General features: G+C 42.8%; 1 protein-coding gene across 1 annotated transcript in view; it reads left to right on the top strand.

Moving 5' to 3' along the window:
* LOC122789845 (V-set and immunoglobulin domain-containing protein 4-like) overlaps positions 1–26,138 on the top strand; it is a 569,118-nt gene that overhangs the window by 509,646 nt on the left and 33,334 nt on the right. The window contains exon 11 of the mRNA XM_044057281.1: positions 5,885–5,923. Within this exon, the coding sequence (XP_043913216.1) occupies positions 5,885–5,923 (39 nt within the window). The remainder of the gene's footprint in view (positions 1–5,884; positions 5,924–26,138) is intronic.

The following is a 26,138-nucleotide window of genomic DNA, read 5'->3' as shown; positions in this document are numbered from 1 at the left end:
AATTTTAAGCCAGATTCCAAAAGTTACTGTAAGCATAAGTCTATTCTGATTATGAAATACTTGATCCCACTGCAAGTGACTTTGGTGTAAGGCCTGTCTATAGACGGACTTAACCTGCAGGCCAGATTCCAAAAGACCTGCTCTCAGTGTAAGCAGACACTTACACCGAAAGCAAGTCTTTTGGAATCAGATCCATTGTTTCAAAATGTTAACCCTTCTATTCTTAAAACTATTATTTCTACTTTCCTCATTGAATAAATCTGAATGATTTACTTTAAACACTTGAAAAAAAAGTATGTAATACTCATTGATTATTATTTTTTTTTATATTTTTAGCTAAGACAAAGACTGGTATCTGTTATGGAAACATAATTCTTCTATTTTCGGAATTTTGCACCTAGAATCAACATTTATTAACTTTCAAAGTTTGAAATATCTATCTCTTACTAATTTTTTAGGCTATCAGTGTATATGTTTATATGCTTTTCTAATATACATTACAATAATTAATCTGTCTTTTAACATTATAGATAGGTCATTCAACAAAATGTGTGTTAAGGAATCTAGACATAGTTATAACAGGAAATTCAGCGAGGGAGGAAGGGGTGAGGTTCTTTCTGAACTTCTCATATAGTGGTGCTTGTATTTTGAAATAAATTTCATGTTTTATGTAGATGAAATTTTACTGTATGTGTTTATTTTTGTATTAGATCCTTAACTAAACAAATATTAGTCTAGGATAGTCCTGTGAGACTTGAGAAAGGATTATAGGTTTTCGAGTAAAACTTAAAATTGAGTTGATTTTATAGTAGACAGTTGCTAACAACAAGATTATTAAAATGGGGGAGTACGTTGAAATCATGATTTCTTAATAAAAATAATGCATAGTTATGAATGTAAAGTCATGATCTAAAAGGTAAATTCTCATCTGTTGGGCTTCATTTTTGTATGCACAATTTGGAAGCACATATGATGAAATCTTTAAACACGGATTCTGTATGTACAGCATGGAATATAAACATGACATAAATACTGTTAAGGTACCAAATAACTTTCACATGATGCTGTTCAGCCAAGAATAACATTCCCATTATTGCAAATAAAGGGACTTATGTGGGAGACTAGGAAATCAATGTCCTGTCTCCTTGAAAAGCAGAATGATACATTCTTTGTATCTTTTTGATTATAAACAACATTATTGTAATTAGTTTATAACAATCACTGACCAATTAAAAATGAACACTAGGGCATTAAATCTGCTCCTGATTCTATGACTTGATGTATTAGGCATGAGTTCCAAATTCCATTAAAAAACTTTTTAAAAAGCACATAGCTTTCTGCACTTTTGCCATGCATTTTTTAGATTTAGCAGGAAGTAAATAATCAGATGTGCACTGAAAAACATTGAGGAAGCCTTCTTGTAAAGAAAGCATATTAGAAATTAAATACACACTGTAACCTTTTTCCTTCTCTGAATGCCTCATCCTTCACAATAGCACTCAAAGGAAGTAATTTCATATTTTTTAATAGTTTGTCAAAAATTGATTTAATTCATGAACTCACAATCTGATTATTCAGTAGAGTAATATCAGAAAGACTTAAATAATTTTAGTGACAACTTTTCAAAGAGTAATGCAGGAGTTAATGTGCTAATGAAATGGCCTTCCTAATTTAAAGTTGGATATTCAGAGTAAAGTGAAAAGAACAAAATGCTGCTATGTGGTACTTATGCCTGTTTGAGTACAGTAGTACTATGAATTCATATATATGTTCTTTGTTCTGAAAAATGGAATGTTATTAGCGGTTTGTTTAGGTTTTACTTTGTTTTCTTTATTTTTTTCCACCACCAGGCTAAAATAATTGGTTGTAGTAAAGAAACATTTTACAAAAGAAGTAGTAATCTTAAGAGTAGCAAGACACATAGCTCCCTTGATATTAACTGTTGAAGGCAGCAAATTAGAAACATCAAATATTAGTGTTTGATATATTTTGACAATGCTTTCGCACTAATACCCCTATAGTATTTATCAGGGAATTATAGCTCATGTCTCACTCCATTACTCTGTGCAGGTTATGAAATAATCATTAGAATATCATATTTAAAGTCGGAAATTAAAATATTTACTGAACATAAGCAGTTAATTAGCAAACTAATATAAACTGTCTCATTCATACAAAACAAATGTCCTTTCTTATAAAGACATTTATTCTGCATTTTCATTACACAATTTCATTGTCTTTACACAAAATCTAGTTCTTCTCTTTCAGTTTAGGATAAACCCAGCAGTTCTCCAAGCTATACTTTACCAATACACTTAATATAGCAATTTTTTCTATTTCTGAACTCATCTGAGCTCTTTTAAGCCCTTCAGACTTACTTTATCTCTTACAAAGCAGTTGTCAGTGCAGTTTCAGGTCTCCACCTTTCTGTCTGTTAATAAGGCCCTACTTTGTATGTGTCTCCAGTCCAAGCTAACTCTGAGGTTGCAGAAAAAGAGAAAGTGAATAAAACATAAAATTCACCTTCTCCCTTTTTTCCAACTGTAACACAGCATTCATTGTGTAATGTAGCCTATGCTGACATTCTAGACATTGAGAAGACTAACCCATCCACCTTCCAGTTATGACATTTTGAGAAGCTTATCCTTAGGCCTATAATCAGCAGGTTTCTCCAATGAGTCACATAGTCAAAGTGCTTTTTTGTTTTCCTTCATAGCTGTCCTAACAAGGGATGAGTGACAAGGTAGAAAAACTGTGTTTAGTGTGATAGACATAAAGAAAATGTTTGAAAATATTTCTCATATGTTTGAAATGTTACATTAATATTATTTATTTAGGGTGTAACTATAAAATATGTTTTGGAGTGTGGAAACTCTGCATACTTTGGTATTGCTTGCCTTACTACTCCAATAAATTCATGTAATGATGCCTGGAAATATAGTATTTATAATAAGGCCTGCTGTAATATTTGACTCAGTATTGTGCATACTATTAACACTAACTGCAGTTTCTTTTAGTATTGCAAAAATAAAATTCTTGTTCCTGAAGCAGTTATGCCACATGGCTTTACTACCACAGGTAAAAAATAAATAAAATGAGACATTACTTCCTTAGTATTACAAAAATAGAGATAGAAATATGGAAAAATGGATAGAAATAGAGATGGAATGGGAGGTATAGAAGGTAAAAATATTGCCTGTAATAACTGTGTCAGTTAAGTTTATACAATAATCCTTAAATGAAAAATTGGGGAACTTGCATGTGACTTTAAAGTGAGAAGAGTACATATAAAACTGAAGTAGTAGCCAAAGATACTATACTTTTACAGATAAATTAATGCTACATTAGAAGATGGAATTAAATGGTTGCTGTGACTGGCAAGAACTGAGAATATTTAGTACACTTATACAGTGGGCATAAATCATGTATCAATGCTTGTTATACAATGACTGGCCATTAACATTCAAAAGCGTGGGCACTGATTGGTCAGCCCAACCAGCGTGCCCATTGTAAAATTGAACATATACCAATGGAAAAGTCCCGTTGCCTGAACTTTTTTCTATTAATATATGGTCGTTCCAGTTTTCTTTGAGTTTTTTTTTTTTTAAATAAAGTTAGAAATCCAGACAGTTCAGAGGTACAAGAGAGACAGGACAGACAAAATGCAAGAAAAATCAGGTAAGGTAAATTATACAAAAGGAACGAAACATACCTGAATATCCATGCATTTCTGTCATAGGTCTATACTTACCAGATTTCAAACTTTATTTTTTTTTATTAATAAAAAAAAAAAAAAAAAAAGCAATGAAGATCTTCCTTTCTCCATTGCTTCCTTTCCAAAGCACTGATGTGCTGCATAAGCATGGGAATGTAAGTCCCATATGCGTGTGCAGTACATCAAGAAAGCCCATGTTTAATGCAAATAAAGTGGGAGAACACCACAACACCATTATACAAAGACAATATTTAAGAAAAGTGGGTCATTTTTTTTTTAAATAATGCCATTGTATAACAGCAGTAACCAACTCCTGGGTGTGGAGATTTACTCACAGTTACCTTTGTTTAATCAGTTGGACTTCACCCTTGTGATTAAAACACAACAATCATGGGGAAATCTTCAGTATACCAAACCCAGTCATTGGTTATTGTTATATTAGTGGCAGAATAGTTGCAACACTGACCATGAAGATGACTGGTAAAGTAGCTGTAATGCTTTCCTTTTGTTGCCTTTTCAGAGCTCATTGAATGATCTCCTTATTTTTAAATAAATTCATTTTATTGTCTTCCTAGCAGCTGACCATTGACTGCTTTATGGTCCCACTCCTTGATTGCTGGATCTATCTGGCTCTCTCAGACTCCCCTAAACTTACTTGGGACTGGTTTGAATATTAAGGGGTTCTGGTGCAGCAGCAAATTGCTGCCTAGGGATTTTTTTTTTATTTATGCTTTTTCCACCCTTATATATGTCCAGTTCAATGAGAATCAGCATTGACCCCTCCTCATGTCTTCAGAGGGATGAAAACTATCAGGATGACCTACCCACGCACAGAAAGCACCTTGCAGTTGTTTCCCCAGTCTTCACTCAGTAAACTAAATCATGAGTGTACTCCCATACCTACCACCCAAGAGTAGCACAGTCATCCTGCCCATTGCCAGTGCATATAACATGAGCCACTAATCAAATCTTGGTTTTCTGAGTCATAATCAGGGCTTTATTCCTCTCTGAAACAGTACTGGCTACCTCCCATGTTGGTTTTTGATTTTTTTGAGGAAATAACCTTCTGAGAGACTTTTCCTTTGCACAAAGTATGCTCGGATTTGGAACATTTTATCTGCATTGAAATGTTTTTAGTTTTTGGGGAAAATGGCACCCTTTCAAGAGGCTTTTCCTTTGCACAGATTGTGTGTGTGAAGACATTACCCATATTGCAAGCACAGCAGACTATCACCCTTATATGATTGCTGTAAAGGACATGATTAAATAAGAAGTTGTACTAAATCTTGACAAAAAAAAAGATCAGGTTCCCAAATTTCATAACTGTCTTACTGTTATTTTAGTTTAATTTTTTTACTTCGTATTTTAATGGTTGTTAAAGAAAAGTGTTTTTCCCCATTTTTTACTTGAAGCTGTGGTTGTCAGGTGCTGCAGTTTGCTGTCAGTGTAGCTCCAGCTGTATATATGCATTGTAATACACTATCAGAGAGCTGTGTTTTAGGAAGGGAAGCTTGTGAATGTAACAACTCTGTTAATTACTTGTTCAGATCTGTAAATTCAAGTAAGTTAGATAAATGTTTTCTTGTCTAAGTGAACATTTTTAGCAGCTGGACTATAAAAGCAAAATTTAATACCACCAAATGCTTATGCTTTAGAGATTAGGGCTTACATTGCACTCTATCTTTGTCTGCGTCTTTATGTAAAATAGTTGTAGACTGCTGACTATGACTTGCAAATGTTTCTGCATGGGTAAATTGCAATTACTTTACTAATGTCCTGTTTGTGTAAGCATTAAGAATACTTTTTATGTCATACTTGTATACTTATTTTATTTTGGTTATTTGTATCACAATACTATGCCCAGGATATGGCTGAAAAGGGGTTCATTTAACAGGTTAAAAAACTAAGACAATAGTCCAGATATAGGTGCAGACTATAAATTGTTTACTTTATCACTCACAAGTTCATGTTCTTTCTCTCATATTCACATATATCTTTGAAAAATCATTTTAGTCACATGGTTCAGTCATAAGAAACAAGCTTTATAACTATCATGCTTATATATGGTTACAGAAAAACTGATTCATTCTAAACAGTGAATTAGACAACTGAAGTAAAAATAAAAGAACAACAAAGTAATTCCTGGCTCTCTATTTTCTGTCCAAACAGACACGAGCTATGTGAATTCATTACCAGAGCATCCTTCAGGTAACATATTTCAACATGATATTAATTAGTTTGAAATTCTTGAAATAGAGATGACTCAATTACAAATGAAAATGTAGAACTTAATTTTTCAGTGGTAAGCAGTGTTTGCATCAAGAAGTTGATGCTTAACAATATAAGAGCTTCCTTGTGCCTATGTGCAGGGATAAAAGAATGACATTTTATAAGATTCTGCTCTGAGCCCCCTTGTGTCTGTGAATAAAACATTTAGATTGCTTCTAAAACAATCTGGAAATACAAAGGTGATATAAGTATATTTTTTGCACTTGCTCTCACCGTTTCAGTGATATTTAATACCTTTGTGCTGCTTTTAATTATTTGGTTGATTTTATCACTGTTTTTCAGCCTGCATTGTTAAATAAACTCCATCTTCTTGTTACTGTACTGCTAGATTGTTGTTCACTTTGCCTGTGTTTTGACATCTGTCTAAATTTTATTTACGTGGGATCTACTGGTCAAAAGATTTTAGTGTTTTATCTGATTGGCTGAGGGTTTAACTTTAGAAAAGTTTTTCATCCTGCTGGGATAAAAGAATTACATTTTGTAAGATTCTGCTCAGAGATTCCTTCTGCCAGTGTGGCTACATGATTTAGATTGCTTCTGAAGACATCTGGAAATGCAAAGCTGATATAAGTATACCTTTTTGCATTTCCTCTCACTGTTTCAGGGATATTCAATAACTCTGTGATGCATTTATTTATTTGGTTAATTTTATCACAGTCTTTCAGCTTGCAGTGTTAAACTCCATCTGCTTGTTACTGTACTGCCTTCAGGTTGTTGTTTGCCTTTCTTCTGTTCTGATATCTGTCTCCATTGCATTTACGTGGGATTATTGGTCAATTTTTTGGGGGATTTGTCTGATTGTTGTGAGTGTTTAACTTTATAAATGTCTTTCATCTTGTGAGATGAATGAATTACTTTTTGTAAGATTCTACTCTGAACTTCATTGTGCCTGTGGTTACAAGATTTAGATTGCTTCTCAAACCCTCTGGAAATACAAAGCTGATATAAGTAAACCTTTATGAACTTCCTCTAACTGTCCGAGTGATATTTAATAACTGTGCTGAATTTTTTATTTGTTTGAATTTATCACTGTTTTCAGCCTGCATAGTTAAAGAATCTCCATTTTTTTTGTTACTGTACTGACTTAGTTTGTTGTTTGCCTTGCTTCTGTTCTGATATCTGTCTCCATTTTGTTTAGGTGGGGACTAACGGTCAATAGCTTTTGTGTTTTTGTCTGATTGGCATGAGGGTTTAGCTTTAGAAAAGTGTTTAATCTTGCTGGGATAAAAGAATTAGATTTTCTATGATTCTACTCAACACTTCCTTATTGCTGTGACAACAAGATTTAGATTCCTTCTAAAACCATCTGGAAATACAAAACTGATAGACGTATTTTTTTTTCTTGCACTTGCTCTGTTTCAGATATATTTGATAACTCTGTGCTGCATTTATTTAATTTGATGATTTTATCACTGTTTTTCAGTCTGCATTGTTAAAGAAACTCCATCTACTTGTTACTGTACTGCTCTTAGACTGTAGTTTGCCTTGCTTCTGTTCTATCTACATTTTATTTAGAGGTAACTACTGGTCAGTAGCTTTTTATGTTATTATCTGATTGGCCTGAGGGATTAACTTTAGAAAAGTCTTTCATCTTGCTGGGATAAAAGAATTACATTTTGTAATATTTTGCACAAAGCCTCCTTGTGCCTGTTGCTAGTAGAATTAGATTCATTCTAAAACAGGCTGGAAAAACAAAGGTGATATAAGTATATTATTTTGCACTTGCTATCACTATTTCAGTAATATTTAATAATTATTTGATGCGTTTAATTATTTGGTTGATTTTATCACTGTTTTTCAGGCTGCATTGTTACATAGATCCCCTCTGCTTGTTACTGTACTGCTCTTAGGTTTTTGTTTCCTTGTGTCTGTTCTGATATCTGTCTCCATTTTATTTAGGAGGGGAACTACTGGTCAATAGCTTTTTGTGTTTTTATCTGATTGGCCTGAGGGTTTAACTTTAGAAAAGTCTTTCATCTTGCCTGGATAAAAGAATTACATTTTGTAATATTCTGCTCAGAGTGTCCTTGTGCCTGTGGCTAAAAGATTTTGATTCCTTCTAAAACAATCACGAAATAAAAAGGTGATATAACTATATTTTTTAATGTGTTCTAAGTGATATTTAATAACTCTGTACTGCATTTATTTATTTAGCTGATCTTATCACTGTTTTTCAGAATGCATTGTTAAAGAAAATCCTTCTGCTTGTTACTATAGAGCTCTTAGGTTATTGTTTGCCTTGCTTCTGTTCTGAAATCTGCCTACATTTTATTTCAGTGGGAACTACTGGTCAACAGCTTTTTGTTTTTTTATCTATTCACATAAGGGTTAAACTTTAGCAAAGTCTTTCATCTTAATGGCATAAAATAATTAGATTTTTCAAGATTCTGCTCAGAGCTTCCTTGTGCCTGTGACTACAAAAATTAGATTCCTTCTAAAACCACCTGAAAATAAAAACCTAATATAAGTATATTTTTTCACTTGCTCTAAATGTTTCATTGATATTTAATAACTGTGCTGCATTTATTTATTTAGTTTATTTTATCACTCCCCGGGATTCATGAAGTTTGCGCCAGGCACAGGCATAGTGTAGGCATTATAACGCCAAATATGGCCGTCGAGCGATTCAGGTACGATCCAATTCCACGTGCACTACCGACGTACGCCAGAACTGCGCAGCCCCCGGCATAGGTATGCTAATCACCCCATGTGCAGTGTCGCACCATGCAAATGAAGGCATATAGCGATTCATGAAGTGGTGCAGGCGTAGCGTAAGCCAACGGAAATGTAAACCAAAAAACACGGTTTACATTTTCCCAAACAGAACATCGGAGCTATGGAAGAGGGCCAGACCCAGGTATCACAACGTTAACATATGCCAATGGCGAAATACACAGCCAATGGCATAAGAAAAGATGCACAACACGTAAATAACAACATTTAATGTCATGTCCACAGTAACGCACAGCACAACCGCAGGGCACGTGTGCGGAAGCTGTAACATAAAGAAATTATATAAAAATGTAATAAAATTGCAACGTAATAGAAATCAGGTTTACAGCATAATACCCAATGGTAGACATGGAACACCACAAACAAGGTGCAAGGGTTGCTAAGGGCCTGCGATAGTGTTCGGCACGGTAACTATGAATTAGTAGTCAATGCCATGCAAATGAGGCAGATAATACTGAATCACAAATGTCCCGCCGGATGAAGGTTGTACCATACGGCACAGCGGTATAACACTGAGGAGTGGCTCAGAGGAGATACATGACATCAGCAGAGGGGTGTGCCACCGTAGCAGTAAGCACATTGGAGCAATGCAAATCTGGCCTGTCCGTTGCTAAGCAAAGCTGCAGGACAGGGGTGGGGAGGAATCATTTAGCTAAGAGCACACATGGTGCCCAAAAGCGCATGTGTACGAGGATGAAGACGTGCCCAAAACCCAGTAATCGGACGCACGTGTCGCAAACAATAGCAGAAACAGGAAGGTCAGGGGAAGAAAAGAAGGAAATGCGGAAGTAGGGTAATTGGAGTACTAATGAGCAATCAACACCAATCAACCCACGGAGGCCAATCGACGGCAGCTGACAAGTCTGCTTGCAGAAACCTGCAAAACAGGATAGGGGAGGCATTGGAATGCAAAGAAAGGAGGGGAGGTATTGGATTGCAAAGATAGGAGACCTGACACAGCAGAGCAAAGCAAACTGACAGCAGACCGGCAGTAGCACACATAACGCAAGATACGCCAGGTCCAGGAAAGTACAAATGAAAGTAGGCTGCAGGATGCACACCAGAAAATGGTAGGTGCAACGTGCAGAAATGTAAAGGAAGGTCAAGAGGTAATCCATGGCAGGCAAATGTAATTCAACACCAAAGGCACCACAATAGTAGTTCCGGCAGTAAAACACATAAGATAACCTGTAGCTACGATCATACATACACACCCTATGACATCATCGGTGTTCACAGCACAATAGTATAAAGTGTGAAAGCACCCAACACACACCTGTGTATTCCCAAACACCACACCATAGGTGTAAACACACGGGGAACTTTTAAAATGTACATGTTGGGAGCTGCCATAGCTGTGATTCATCAGCATGTGTTAGAGACTGACGGTGTTGTGGAGGATGATGCTGACAACCACCGCAGGCCTCGGAGGAGAAGGAGAGTGTTCAGAACAAGGGTAACCTACCAGGGGCTACATGACCTGGAGATAGTAGAGCATTACAGGGTGGACAGGGACATCTTACAGCAAATAGTGGAGCTGTGCTGGCCACGCCTGAGAACCAGAAACAACAGAGGGGAACCCATCCCAGTGGACATGAAGGTATGTGTAAGCCTGCGAATACTGGCCACAGGTACCTTTCAAAGGCCAACTGAAGATATAATGGGTATCTCACAGGCATCAGCATCCAGGGTACTACACCAGTTCCTGGATGCCATGTTACCACATGCCAATGAGCAGATATACTTCCCCAGAACTCAGGAGGAGTTGGCCAGCAATATGCGCTACTTCCACCATATGGCACAATACCCAGAGGTACTGGGTGAGATAGACTGCACGCACATACAAATCAAGTCACCACCCGGTGAGCAGGGTAGGCACTACATAAACCGCAAGGGATTCCACTCCATCAACTGCCAGGTCGTGTGCAATGCCCAGGGCATTATCATGGATGTGTGTGCTGGCAGCCCTGGAAGCTACCATGACTCCCATATCTGGCATGCCTCACAGCTGTATCAGGTATTTGTCAGGAGGGGACATCCCACATGACCATCTCGTGGGGGATGCTGGCTATGCACTGGAGCCGTGGATGATGACTCCCATCAGAAATGCACACACACCCATGCAAGAATGCCATAATGAGGCACACACACAAACCAGAATCATCATAGAGGGTGTGTTCGGGATGCTGAAATCACAGTTCCAGTGCTTGGATACATCTGGTGGAGCCTTGCAGTACTCTCCAGGCACGTGTGCCCACATCATCATAGTATGTGCCATGCTACATAATATGATCCTGCGGAAGCAGCTGCAACAGGGGCAAAATGGTGAAGGCCCTCATAGCCCACCGCAGTTGCCAAGGCCATTACAGGCACAGAGGGATTCAGACCATGAACACACTGTGCCAGCCCCAGTAGGCAGACGGAGGCATGCCCAATATGCCTATGGCTTGGCAAAGAGGGAACGTATAGCACATACTCTGACAGTGTAGGCCCCTACGGACTGACACCTCTCCACCTGCACACACAGTAAAATGGATGGCACACAAACATGACCACCTGTAAATTGTAATGTATAGGTGGCCCAATGTGTGACTCCTACATAGGCAGCCCTCAAACATTGTAAACACAACAGCCAGTGGAACACAGAATGCCAACACCTGAACAGTACATGAGCCTTACAGCATATGGTGGTGCTGTGTGCCTGTCACGTTCGCCAGATATATATATATATACATATATATATATATATACATATATATATATACATATATATATATATATATATATATATATATATATATATATATATATATATATATATATATATATATATATAATACAGATAGAAAGGGCAATAGAGGGATATATGGTGATATAGATGGATTCAGCGATATCTGCAAATATAATAGATAGTTCAATGACATTCATAACACCTTGGAGGTACAAATAAATAGGATACCGCCAACCATGGAATGTGTAACATACCGACATGCGTAACCACGAGGCTGAAAGACCGATAGAACACAGTACCGGAACAGTACATCCGCGAGTAATAGTATGATGATATGAAGGGACAGTTAGTCACCGCTGCCGGTGTCACGGTCCACGCAGGTACTGTGTTCAACTGTGTCTGTGAGTGCCGTAGTCTGTGTAAGTGTGCGTTGAGGGTGCCGTGTGCATCTCTGTGTGACTGTAATGTGTGTGTGTGTGTCCGCAACATGTGTTTGTTAGTGCCAAGTCAGAGGCAGATCAGTACGGTAAGTTAGGGTATAGCTAGCCATAGGCATACGGTTACTACTTGTCCCACAGTAGGAGGGACAGCCCCACCCTGGGCAGGTGAGTCCTGACATAAAACAGTACAAAGGGCAAATGTCCGAGATGGTAGGACATAAATATGTCCCATACATAATGTAACAGTCGTATTTAATAGTTATGCCTGTATGTAAGAAACGTAAATGTTACATGCAATATGATAAGTAGCCAAAGTCACACAACAATAGGTATGTAGTGAGGATAAAAGTATGTACTAACCTGTGTAGTGACCATGGCTATGTGTTGGCCTGTAAACACCGCTGTGTGTCCCGCAAGTGTCCAACAATGACCATATGAAAAGGTGGCAACCTATGGCAAACAGGCTCTTTTAACAACACAACCACAATGACTGCAAATATCTGGGACAGAAATACAAGGGATAGCTGTCACTTATACATATCCCTTGATATATCGCTGCAATTACGGAGGTATACAAGTAGCAAGCTCACCTGCAGACAATATAGAAACCAATTAACAACGGCCCAACGTACAATCCCATAACATAAGTCTACTAACTGTTAGCTCTCTAATTAGGGACGGAGCCCACACACATATATACGGATTATGTAGAAATGCAAGGCCCACAAACCTGTATATGTTACGTACACCCACCGACATCCCCCACACTAGAAACTAAAGCAATACAGACTGTAATAGCAGCACAAACATCCAGTCAGTCAATTACATCTGCAGAACCCTCAACATACCGTGTGAGAGACACAATTAAAGGCATCATGCAGAATTGCAGGCATTGTATAATGGAACAAACAGCCATGTTACAGGTTTTGTTTGCAATACTCCGTATCAGACGTTGGGATGACAGGTACACCCACATGTTGAACCAAATACTCTACCTGTCACACACAATCCACGGGGGACATGAATCCAAACTATACTTGTCTCCATGCATAGCAGTTGCAGTTACACATAACAAAACACAATACAGACTGTCTCCCTGAAGGTAGGGCAAATAAGCAACGCCCAAGTGAAGAATCCAATTATACCCCACTGTCGCTGCGTAATTGGCGAATGGAGTAGCTGCACAGCTGATATGCAAGTAATTAGTCAATCAGGAACACCAATTGGTGGGATTAATCCACATGTTACAGGTATCGACGTATATAAGGATGACTTGCCAGACATTCAAACCGTATGCTCATACCGAATACCAGTTGAAACACTGTGAGAGAGATAGAAACGAAATGCTGTAATGACAACAAGGTATGTAGAATGCCCGATATGTAAGGTTATGTATAGCATGATCTGTATTAATTAGTTTTACTGTATGTATAGCCTGGTTTGCATTAATTAAACGTGTCCGGAATGCATAAAGTGGGGAAAGGTATTTATGTAGTGATGTCTTGCTGAGCATACTAACACTTGTAGAAACTGTGCGTCCAGCAGTGGGACACAAGGTACACAGCACAGACACCACAAGGGATGCTACATGAGGGCGTTAAACAGAACAATTCCATACAACCCGCCGTCAGTGGTAGGGTATGTCCAACAAGGACGTGCCATAGCAGGGGATAGTATATGTTGATATACTGTCACAGCACGCATGTGTATGGGCATATAACATTAATGACATATGTAAGGTGGTCCCGCTGTGCAAGTATGCTTTGCATTATGGGATACTATGTGAAATATGTGTATAGTATTATAGGTAGATATGACAGATATTCTACACAGCATAACAGGCATATCATGCATACCACAGGTATCGTCTATTGGTATGTACAATAACAGGATACATATGGCCTGTAGGTATGGGACATAGTAATAGCATGATAGCTAATCTAAATGGAAGGGCTACCAAGTAACCATGCACAAAGGACATGTAATAGCTTCACAGGTGCATAATGGGGTACTATGCAGTCTGGCAAGTCCATGTGTAAGCACAACTACAGTGTTCACACTAGTGGCACCTCTCTAGGGTAGTGTCCTGTGAACAGCAGAGCCAGGTGTCACCTGCACCTCTGCACAGTACAGCCACTGCAGTGATCCCAGGCCTACAAGTGTCTCCCAACCACCAAGGGAGGTATCACATGAAAAGTGCTACTGAGTGTCCCTGCGTGATGTACATATGACTTATGTTCCAAAGCATGGTGAGTGTCCGGTTTGGGAATGTAACCCACAAGCACATCCCAGTCATTGTGGCGTGTGTGCACATATCCATGAGCATGTTGCTCACAGTGGCCTCTGCTTATGTTGCGTATGAGGAGTATATCCATTAATAATGTTGTGGACATGGGCCCTGTCTGATCAGCAGAGGTCACCCCTGAGTATGTAGTATGCAAATGTGTACAGATGTGGTGTCCGTAGTGCAGCCGCATATTTAAACTGTCAGAGCTCAGTAAACGTCATGGCGTGTTAATGTTGTGGCATGTAAAGCTGTAGCTGTTGTCTAAGGTACACCCTAAATGGGCTGGTGTACCCTTGAATGTGTGTAGATGTCTTGAGTTCAGAGGTACAATGGGTGCTACACACCCAGTACAGATAGGTGTGGCCACGTAGAAGGATATCCATACCACAGTGGCACTATTGTAACCACAGAAGTGGGTGCAACATATGTGTGTACTGCAAACATGTACAGTGTGATATGTATGTAGGGGACTACCATCCATGTGATAGTCAGTGGGTGAATGGTGTAATGCAAAGGTGATGTGCGTGCACCTTGTGTCATGCAGTGTGATGCCATGATAGTCATATTATGTATCTGTCACAGCGACACCCATATGGTTGGAGTCAGTATCAGCTGGTGGAGCAATCATGGCGCTTGGTATGCAGGGGTTTGAAAGCTAGGCAGGGAATGTCCCCTGTGCTAGCTTGTTCTGCAGGGAAGCATATACTGAACATGAGGGGCCCTATGACTGAGGACCGTGGTATGCCAAATGTACCTGACATGTAGTAGGTACTATGGTATGCTGGCCTCACTGTGTGTCCTGTCCATGAGCCAAATAGCATAACATCTTGAGACACAGGGTACAATGTGCAGGTGGATGTGTATGTTGTCAATACCAGAATGGGGAATGGTGCTGAAAGGCAATGAGAGGACAATGTAGGATGTGTGGACTCCCGTACCATCAGCAACTGCCCTGGTAACTGTATGAAAGGAGTCCACCATGTGTAGGGGCCATGCTCTAGCCCTACCAAGCCCAACCCGGGTGGCAGCAAAGGACAGGAGCCCAACAATGTCTCTGTGAATGACGTCCTTGATGATGTGCCCCATAGCCATGCAGAACAGTCCAGTCAGGTGTGTAGGACTATAGTCCCACTCGTGCAATGTGGTGCCACCTGTGTGTAGTGTGATAAATGCTGCTGTGTGCCATTCAGGGGCTACAATGTCTGAAACAAGGCTATTACTGAATATGGTGGCCTAGTGGGGAGACATGTAATTCAGAGGTTGGTGGACATCACAGCCTGGGACATTGGAAGGTGACATGGTGCCAGTGTCCCAGGACATATAGAGTGTAGGTCAGTACTGTGTAGGTGTAACCACAGGGACACCACAATGTTCATGTATTGATTGCGGCCCTGTAGTGAGTGAGAGGGTGTAATATCAGCATTGAATCCATCCTCCAGCATGTTGCCAACAACACCTGGGTCTGCAATGTTCCTGAGTGACTGTTGTATGTGACAGCAGATGTGGGTGTTGCCATCGACTACTGACATACCACCATAATGCCTGGTGGTACACCCCGGAATGTGTGGCAGTCATGTTTACGTTGCTAGTCTTGGAGTATGTGATGAGGGACCCTGTGGCCCCACCACGGCTGACCAGTGAGCCACCCCACACATGGGAATGTACACCACTGTGCAACAGCCTACACCTGTTGTTGTACATCATATGTCCATGGAACATGGCCACCAGAGTGGCGTCTGTTATCTGGTGTGTACCATCATGGCTCTGTGTGGAATAGCATGATCCATGCAGTTGTGTACATGCTAATGAAGTGCACTGGGGTATGTGACAGCATTTGTATGTGCATTGTCCATCTGCACGGGTGTCATGATGTTAACAACCGCTGTCAGCAGATGTCTGTAGTAGGTGTTTTAGTACTCATGTACTGTGTATACTGTGATTGGTGTGTTGCCGGGATGTGGCTAACAAGGTCAATTAGCATATGTTCGGAATCCACCAATGAGGGGATAAACCCAGGTGTGTAACACCAGTCACATGGTGATAGTGTTCATGCCAAGGGTAATGTAGGTCTTGGAGGTGGTGTGTATGGGTTGATCCAGCAGAGCGGAGGGTATGACTCATGGATGTGTTGGTACATGAGTGGCTATCCCAGTGAAGTGTGGGGTAGTGTCAGTCACACATCAGTAGTAGCTGTCTGAGGCCCACTGTCCACTATACCAACATAGAAGGTATGTTACCCATGGGGTATGATGTTGATTCTTTCGCTTGTTACAATGTGTATAGCGGTCCCGGACACAGTTAGTTGCACGTGGAGCACCTCTGATGCATTGTGCTAAGTAACTTGCCAGGATGTGTGCAAATCATAGTGGGATATGGGAACCCCTCAGCTGTGGGTGTGCCGGTCCAGGTATGTGCCTGAAAGGTATGGTCTGTCTATAACCTGTCATTGCAGGTGTGCTCTGCAGAGCCTAGAGGCAGGTCCCAGTCACTGCAGAGATGTTTGAGTGGTGCATTATAAGGTGTGCCTTGCCTGCGTGTGTCACAGAGGAAGATGTAAGCATTGTGTCACATGACCCCATGTTGTGGCTGCTAGTTACCACCCTGCCGGTGACAGTTATTGGAAACTGTGCAAGACAGGCAGTATAGAAGCAGCAAGAGCCTTACATGTGAGCTGTACTCCCAGGGCTGACAGGTGCAAGTCATCTGTGCCACAGCATTGTGTTTGACCAGGACAGTCATAGCGGACAGATACCAGATGCCTGTGGAATGACAATAGGAGCATAGGCAACTGTTGAAGTGACACAGTCGGTCATTGTACAGTGGTATCGTGTCTGGATGAATGCAAAATGCTCCTCAGGGCTTGGCCCACACCCTCAGGGCTATAAGACTGGTGAGCTATTGCATGTCCCTGCACACGTAGTCTGTGAAGTGGCATCACAGGGCAGTCACACTAACATGGAGAATGACAGTCATATCGTACCTGGTGAGGTGTGGCATGGGTGCATAGGTTATGTTGCAGAAGCAGTTACCCGACAGCAAGATGTAAGCGACTAATGCCTTGTGTAGCCTGCTGTGTAGAACCGCAGTGTGACTCCCTACAGAGTCATCTATGACTGGTGTGTTGTGAATGTTATAACTCACTATTGGCTGTATGTGATGGGCACACATGAGTCTGTGGGCTATAAGCTGGTGATGTTGTCTTCCATGATGGGGGCTACCTCTGGTGCCTACAGTGCGTATGGAGACGTACTGCACAAGTTGTCCTCGTAGGTGTGGCCAGTGGTGTAGATCATGTGAGACTATGTGATGGGTGGGGTGTGTTGCGAATGTTACACATCCCCAAATGACTGTCAGGTGCAGTCAGGGTTGGTGACAGCATTACCCCCAGCCATAGCTGTCAACCTCCTGTCCCCAAACTGAGGAACATTAGCCCTCATACTGTGTGACAAATGGGTAAAACGTGGAACACTTACAACTGGCTTACTAACAGCTTCAACTAGGAAGGGCATATGATGGCTAAAATAGGCTGGTTTTACGTATAAAAAAGGTATTCTAATGAATTAATATGATTCCCATCTATTTAGCCATGGCTAGCAGGTAAACAATTTACAACAGTGAATGTATGACTGACCCTTCCAGTGTGGAACCTTGAGGAACATGCACCTTTTAGAACCCCAAATGAGGTACGTTCCTCGTAATGAGGTACACCTGAGAGCTATGCCCCCAGCACGGCTGCAGAAGTGCATCCCCCACAGGCTGTAGTGCCGTATGTTGGGAGGTGAGCATTGAATGTGTACATGAGACAATTGCTCTATTGCCACATGTACGACATATCCCTCATATAGACAGGCAGTAGCACTGGTACGTGACAGTTGGACATGCCTTTATATACAACCATGTCCCACAGGATACATGCGTTACGTGTGTACAACAGCTGTTGTACCATAAGCAAGTTGGGAAGTGTAGGACAGCCAGTGTACCTGTGGGAAATGATGTGGAATGGGTGCTATATTAATCAGTAGCTCATGACATGCTCACAAGTTCTGAACAAGTGCCTAGCATGACCATACAATACAGATAGGGTGTTGGATAATATCAACCCACAAGTGGTGATGACAGTCATTTAGGGTGGCAACGCACTATAACCCTGCTGAGTATGGTGTGCATGTCCATGAACCATTAGCACTGTAGATGTTAGCAGTACAGATGTACAAGACAGCACGGATATTTGATTACAAATACCTTTGCATGTCACAGGAGTGTTCCACCAGTGGCCTGTTGACAGACTCACAATTACAAAAGGTGCAAGAGTGACATGTGCACAGCACACCAGTGCCAGCTACAGTAGAACAGGGTTAATGTGTTGTACCCCACCCTCATTTTAGCCCATACCACACAGACAAATGTTAGGCATCTGTGTATGTAAGGCTGTGAATGGCCATGACCTATCAGTATAGCTGTGTCAGTGTTGTGAACAACATACAGAATGGGCTGTGTGGGTGAGGTGTGTGACATATGTGCACAGTCTGATGGATGATACCAGCAGTGTCACCGCTAGGTGAACATCCCTGTACCCATAAACTACTACCTAGGCTGTGGTCAACATTATGGACACTGTGTAAGGGATGGTGCTGTGCAGTGCACCCCCTGACATGGTGACATCTCCAGGCCCCTTAGGTAGTCATATGTGGTACCCATGTCATGTCAGGGTGCCATCCATGAGCATGGAGATCACTGGACAGGCATATACAGCACTGTGGTGACCAATATTGGATCACATACCACCTGTAAGGGGTAATGGCTATGCATGGATGTTTGATACCATCCTTCACAAACCTCACCTCCACTATGCAGCATGCTGTCTACCTTGCATAAGGACATTTGCTACACCATGATGATGGACATGCTACATGTCCATATCCTGATCTATAAGACATATGTCATGGACAGCCACCATCCTAATACTAGGATTGCCACAGACTGGACAGATCCCTGTGCCATATATGTGACATACTCCCGCCATACCATGCAACCCTGTCCATCAAAGCTGCACATCATCCCAGTCATACATGGTGTGATGGCTGCATGGTAGATGTACTATCAACTGACTGGATCAGTAATGTGGCACTGATGCACCTTGCGGTGGCACAATGGCTGTCTGTTACAGCTTGGAAACCGTGCCCGCACATGCTATGGTTGATAACCATCCCTGCGAATGTCGTCTGACTAGCCATTGTCCCATGTCTATCACATGTGCAATACAGGCGATCCGTGGCAGGATGTTGAACAGTTGTACAGTGCTGTGTAGATGTATATGGCAAAACACATGCATGTACAGGTGTCCATGCATATGTGTGCATTGTCACTGCTCAAGTCCATTACGGCTGTGTCTGTGTTGATATGTGACATATATACAGCATCCAGTTCAACAGATGTACCGTGGACACATCCAGGCATGTGCAGATAGGTAAGAACACAAGTGCAGGCAAATAGACATGCCCACAGCAAGACGGCATTTACATGGAGTATGAACACTGTAATGAGGTGACACACATATATGGTGATGATATCCAATGCATAATGGGTGTGACATGTGTGACACAAACACGTCAGTCATGTCAGTGTCATGATGCTTTGCAAAGATAACTGTGCAGATGTAGTAGATGTCATAGAAATGTATGTGCAGCAGTATCTCTGTACATCTCTGAAACTGTGACCTGTCACCATCATTATGTCTTACAGATAATGCCCCGTACACGCCTCCCAGCATACACCCGCCAGGAGGATGATGTCCTCATCCCACAGCTCCATGACAACTATGACTTGTTGTTCAGCCATGTGCCACAGCATGCCCAGAAGCGGGATGACCTGTGGCAGGATCTATACAGGAGGGTGAACGATGTGGGTGGCCATAACCGCACCTACCAGCAGGTGTGCAGACACTGCACGGACCTGATACGACATGCAAAACAGCGTGCCACTGCAATCGCCAGGGAACAAGGTGGAACAGGTGGTGGGTCACCAACCCAGCCCCCACTCACACACACCGAGGAGCTACTGGCCAGTCTGGGGACACCCAGGGAACAGCATCCAGAAACACTAGCTGCCATCGTGGAGGTGGGTGTCTCCCAAGCAATAAGCCTGGAGTTGCCTGGTAAGTCAGTACTGCACATATGGCTATTATATCCCATGTAGTTGCATGTGTCACTGTACATTATGTAAAGTAACAACATATGCAAGGTATGTGGACACACATGCTGCATACTACAGTATGCTACATTGTGTATGCACACATGTGCATACTATATGCTATTACACAGGTGAATGTGTTCACATGCACATTGCAACCTGTGGCTGTCATACAGTCATGGATAATGTTCATACTGGTGTGTCACCCCTATACAGGTACCTCTGGCGTGCCGCACAGACATGAGTCCGTTGCAGGTGAGACTGTCATCAGTATCAGGCATGTTGCAGTGTAGATCTATTTGCCATGTGGCCAATTAACACTTGCACACCTGATGTTTGTTCCAGTCATGATATGCAGGTCGCACCACCCTTCATTCACACAGGCCACCCATGTGCAATATATACAAATGTAATGATACACTGACTTGAAACCACAGTACTTGTCATTGCGACATGTGTGGTCAGCTGTGCATACAACGGTGGAGGTGTTTTACAATGGAGGCATATGTAGTATGCATTGGAACAACATGTGTGGTACGCACACAGTTCCACACAGTGAGCTGTGATATGGGCAGCCCACAGGTGTCACCATTGTGTCATATGCTCCTGCATTGGGTGCACACATTGTGATATGCCACCTGACATGTCCCAGACATGTAGTGTTCTGTCTGCAATATTGTCACACTATCTCATGACCTATACCCCACATACCAAACATACAACCCGTTGTCTGCATAGCCCTGTGGATTGTGACATATCTGACATCTATGGGTGTATGTCATATGGGACAACACAGACATGTGGAAAAGATGCCCATCCCACACAATTGGCCAACACATGTGCACACATGGCCATGGGGATGGCCAGAGACATGTAGCCACACAGTACTTGGGATGTGTATACACCCTGTTGCACATTGTCCACACATGGTCCAATTATAGCCTTAGTTGACCAATTATACAGTTGATGTGGTACACTGGACAACCTAAAAGCCTGTGCACAGCTACTGGAGGTGTCACTGAAGTCTACCATATACGATCTGTTGAACATCACGACTGTGTTGCAGTTATGGCTATGCAATGTGTACATATTATGCATTCTACAGCAACATAGATGCCTCATGTTGCCATGCAATGGCACAGTGTCTGTACTTCACACTGTATAGCAATGTAAATGGCTCACACTACCCTCCCATGCTCATGCACATTTGCTAAACATGCATTCTATCTGTAGGGCATACACACAACACTGCAATGTGAAGCCCATTATGATGCTGTACATGTGTCAGGACACCATTGTGTCAGACATGTATGCATGTTAATGCACATGTCAGCAGTTTACATGTCAAGGTCACATCAGCCATGTGTACTGTTATCCTGTTCTGGACCACATGGTGTATCACGGGGATGCATGCATACTACCATGATTGTGTGAACTGCATGGCTACTAATATGACACCTGCTTGCTGTAGTGTGCACCCCAGGGAGGTATGCTTACTAACACTATTAATGTCTGAGCTGCATGCCCTCTGCTGTATCGCAGGCATGCTGCATGCCATCTGACAAATCACATGCATGGTGTGTCTGTGTGTGTCTGTGTTTGTGTGTGTGTGTGTGTGTGTCTGTGTTTGTGTGTGTGTGTCTGTGTGTGTGTGTGTGTGTGTGTGTGTGTGTGTGTGTCTGTGTGTGTCTGTGTGTGTGTGTGTCTGTGTGTGTGTGTGTCTGTGTTTGTGTGTGTGTGTGTCTGTGTGTGTGTGTGTGTGTGTTTCTGTGTCTATTGTACTTTACAGTATTTCTTTGCATTCACAGGTGATGTAGGTGCGTTACCCTCCTGCTGTCCATCTGATGTTATTGTCCCCACAGATACTAGCGGTGATGAACATATGCATGAGGTACAGGCAGGGTTGTCAGGGGCTGAATCTGTGCCAATGGTTACCATCCCAGCTATGTCCCCCTCTTCCCCGCACACAGTTCTGCTGCCAACACATACCGCATCACCAGTGGCCATAGAGGAAGGACAGTCAGCGTCTGTTAGCGTGGAACAGGAACATGTGGTGGCTACAGAAGGTGTGTCTACACACCATGGTGTCAGTGTAATGACTGCAGATGTGCCACACAGGCATGTGGCCAGTGCTGCTCGTATTAGGACCTCTGGCAGACATGCACCTGCAGAACAGAGCGCAGCAGCTGGTATCACCAGACGCATGTTTCAGACTGTAATGGCAGCGCAGGCACGTGCTGAATGGCAGAACAGAGAAGGGCACAGGCTGCAGAGGGCTGCTATCCATACCCTAAATGACAACATACAGGCACTGGCAAATGCTCAACAGCAGATTGCTAATGTTCTGGATAGGTGATTAGGTGAAATGGTCGGAATCCTTGACCAAGGCATGGCAATCCACAAGTGGGAGCTGTCTATGCTGGAACACCTGGTAGGAGTGAGGCATAGGCCATGTGGACGTAGGCCAGCATCACCACCTAGTGTAGGTTGACATGAGCGTGCCACCTCACATGCCCGCTCCCATAGTGCCGGTAGCAGTAGCAGTGCAGCTGGTGCTGCGCTGTCAACACCAGGACACAGCAGGCTATGTGGACCTGGCCCTGGATGGTCTCAGTGGGGACACGGTTCCAGCAGACATGTGTCATTGGACAGTAGCCACTCTGTACCTCCACCTGGTAGTGCCCGTGCAACCCCAGGCAGGCACAGGTCATGTGGCCATGGACAGACACAGTGAGCTGTACAACCTGCTCTGTACAATCTGGGGCTGTCAATTATACCCCGTGTAGGCCTCACAAATGGCAGAACTGTGTACACACATACACGCACACAGCAAACACAACTGTAGGGCTCCACAACATCCACATGCATTCTGCACAGACATGTCCAGTCAACTCACCGGCCCTTACACACACACATAATGTTATCCATTGGTGCAGCCTATGCCCCTGGCAAACATATCACCCTGTGCATATGATGAAGCCGGTGCCGCATCCCTGTCATCCACACCATCGGTGCAGGGTTATGCACAAATATTCTGATGCACAGGGTGAACAGCATAGTGAGAGGTGTATGTAATATTACCTGTGTATGCATAGTGAGGGATGTGTATGTTGCAGTGGTTGTGTGTGAATACTGAGAGATGTGTATGTGACATAGGTTGTATACTGTCGGCATGCACCGGTCATACCATGTAGTGCAGGTGCAGCATGCATTGTGATGTGTTCACGGTATGTGTCTCGGTTACATCTGTAGCACCATGTTGGTTGTGATAACCTGGTTCCCTCCTATGGTGTACTTGCATGTGCCTACAGGTAGCAGTGTTTGCAGTCCCCCACGTGTAACTGTGGATTACTCACAGGCACGTCTGGCAATATCAACATGATACATGTACCCTCAACCTGACTGTTGGAAACACCAACATGACACAGATGTCTGCACATATACTGCACCTGACGCATGTGGCCAGTGCCACAGGCTACACTGGACAGAGACGTGACATACATAGCAGGACACATTACAGGTATGGTGACATGGTGCAAGGGTTGTACACAGCGATCTGGCCAATTATGTTGTGAGGTGTCACTTGGTAGCTGGAGGCCACACTGTGCAGCAGTAGGACCCTGTAACAGTACGGGAACATGGCCACATTTACGGGGTGTACACCACTATAACGCACACCCCATAGTGTGCAGGTGGGGACCCTTGCCTATGTGGTCATCACCCTCACAGTACTATGCACCCACATGACGTGTCACAGAGAAGGAACATGCACAGGTAGCCAGTATGGCTGGGACTTATGGCATCAACAGGGTAGTGCAATGCATCACCATTACGGGTTAGTCACCACGTGGGGTTAGTGATAATTTCTCACCATATACTAGCATACACCCTCACACCAAGCACCAGACATACATACAGACACACATACACTGTGGTGACCACACATGTGTATACGGACAGCCGACGTGTGTTATGCACCACACCGGCCGATGTCATGCTTCCCACACTGACGTATGTACAGATCTCTACAATGGTGTACAAGGATGTGTAACAACTGGGACATATTCCCTGCGATATGTGGCACCTCTGGTCACACATTCAGACACACATGGCAGTACTGGGAATGATACACCTGCCATATGATGACACATTTGATAGACATGCAGCGGTATTGATTACATTATGTGTACCAACGCTATATCTGGCAAATGTGCTGCTATATGCACATGGGAGGTTGTAGGTGTTACAGGTGCCATGTGACATATAGCTGGTAACACCTGACCGCTGTGTATGCATTATGTCAGCACCATCACGTAACAGCGACATAGCGTACTGTTTGCACATGGCATGATAGGATGGTGTGTGACACAACTGTGAGCCACCCCCTGCACACATACATCTACACAGGTGGTACACCACATTATGTGCACACATCCCTCCATATGTGCTGTTTGTATGTCACCGTATACAGGTGTCAATGATGGGTCTGCATTGCGACTGCATGCCGTAGGTAGGTGCAACTATGTTACAGACATCGGCCACTGCACATGCATGGTTGCTGCATGCACAGTACAGATGTCTCATGTGTCTCCTGTTGCCATGTTTGTATGCATTGCTATTGTTAGACATGTGTGTTGACATACATAACACATGGACTGTGGTATGATATCACGGGTGTCACAGGTGACCAGTACAAGGGTATGTGTCCCGGTCAACATTGCTACCCCCTGTAGTGTGGGCATTCAACAGACATGGGCCCACCTTCCATTCGAATGTATAGCATTGATTAGGCCACTGTTATGCACGAGGTACATCACAGGCTATGTATGTATGTGTTGTGTGTGCAGTCCATGCACACATCCACACAATCACATGTATGACATATCCAGATGTGTGTTCATTGGTGTACAGCAACAGTCAGGTGTCACAGCTGTGTAAGGGCCGTGGTATGTCTTGAGCCGACCTGTGCATGTATACTGGTATCATTGCAATGCATAACACCTGTTGGATGCCTGTTGGTACATGTGTACTCTGCACAGCTGGTGTACACCTCTGTACAGCCCAGTGGTCATGTGTCACATGGTGTTGTGGTACTGTAAGGCTGTGTAGTGCTGCACCGATGACATGGTGCGGACTTGACAGCTACAGTGTACACTGCAGTGTGTACATGTGTGACCTGCACCTGTGACAGCTGTGATGGCAGTTGTGTGTGTACAGGTCACTGCATGTGTGACCACCCTGTGCGTGAGGACAGTTATACCTTCCTGTGCCCTTCTGTACTGTGCCCTTCTGTATGTACACTCCATCTGCATGCATGACAGGCCTTTGCAACAGCTAAGTGTGTGAGCATGCCCAGTATGCTGTTGTGTAGATGGACACACAGTACAGTCCATGTACACAGTTGTGTAGATGGACAAACGGTACAGTCCAATCTGAGACCTGCCGTGTTTACACTCCATCTGCATGCAAGATGGCCCTTTGCAACAGCTAAGTGTGTGAGCATGTCCAGTATGCTGTTGTGTGGTGGACACACAGTACAGTCCATGTATGCAGTTGTGTAGATGGACACACGGTACATTCCACACTGCGCCCTTCCGTGATTAGACTCTGTGTGCATGCAGGATGGCCCTTTGCAACTGCTAAGTGTGTGAGCATGCCCAGTATGCTGTTGTGTGGTGGACACACAGTACAGTCCATGTATGCAGTTGTGTAGATGGACACACGGTACATTCCACACTGCGCCCTTCCGTGATT

The sequence above is a fragment of the Protopterus annectens genome, chromosome 15.part0, assembly GCF_019279795.1.
Source record: "Protopterus annectens isolate FY-2018-M chromosome 15.part0, PAN1.0, whole genome shotgun sequence".
NCBI lineage: Eukaryota > Metazoa > Chordata > Ceratodontiformes > Protopteridae > Protopterus > Protopterus annectens.
Note: the sequence above shows the minus strand (reverse complement) of the source record. Positions and strands in the feature narration are given on the sequence as shown.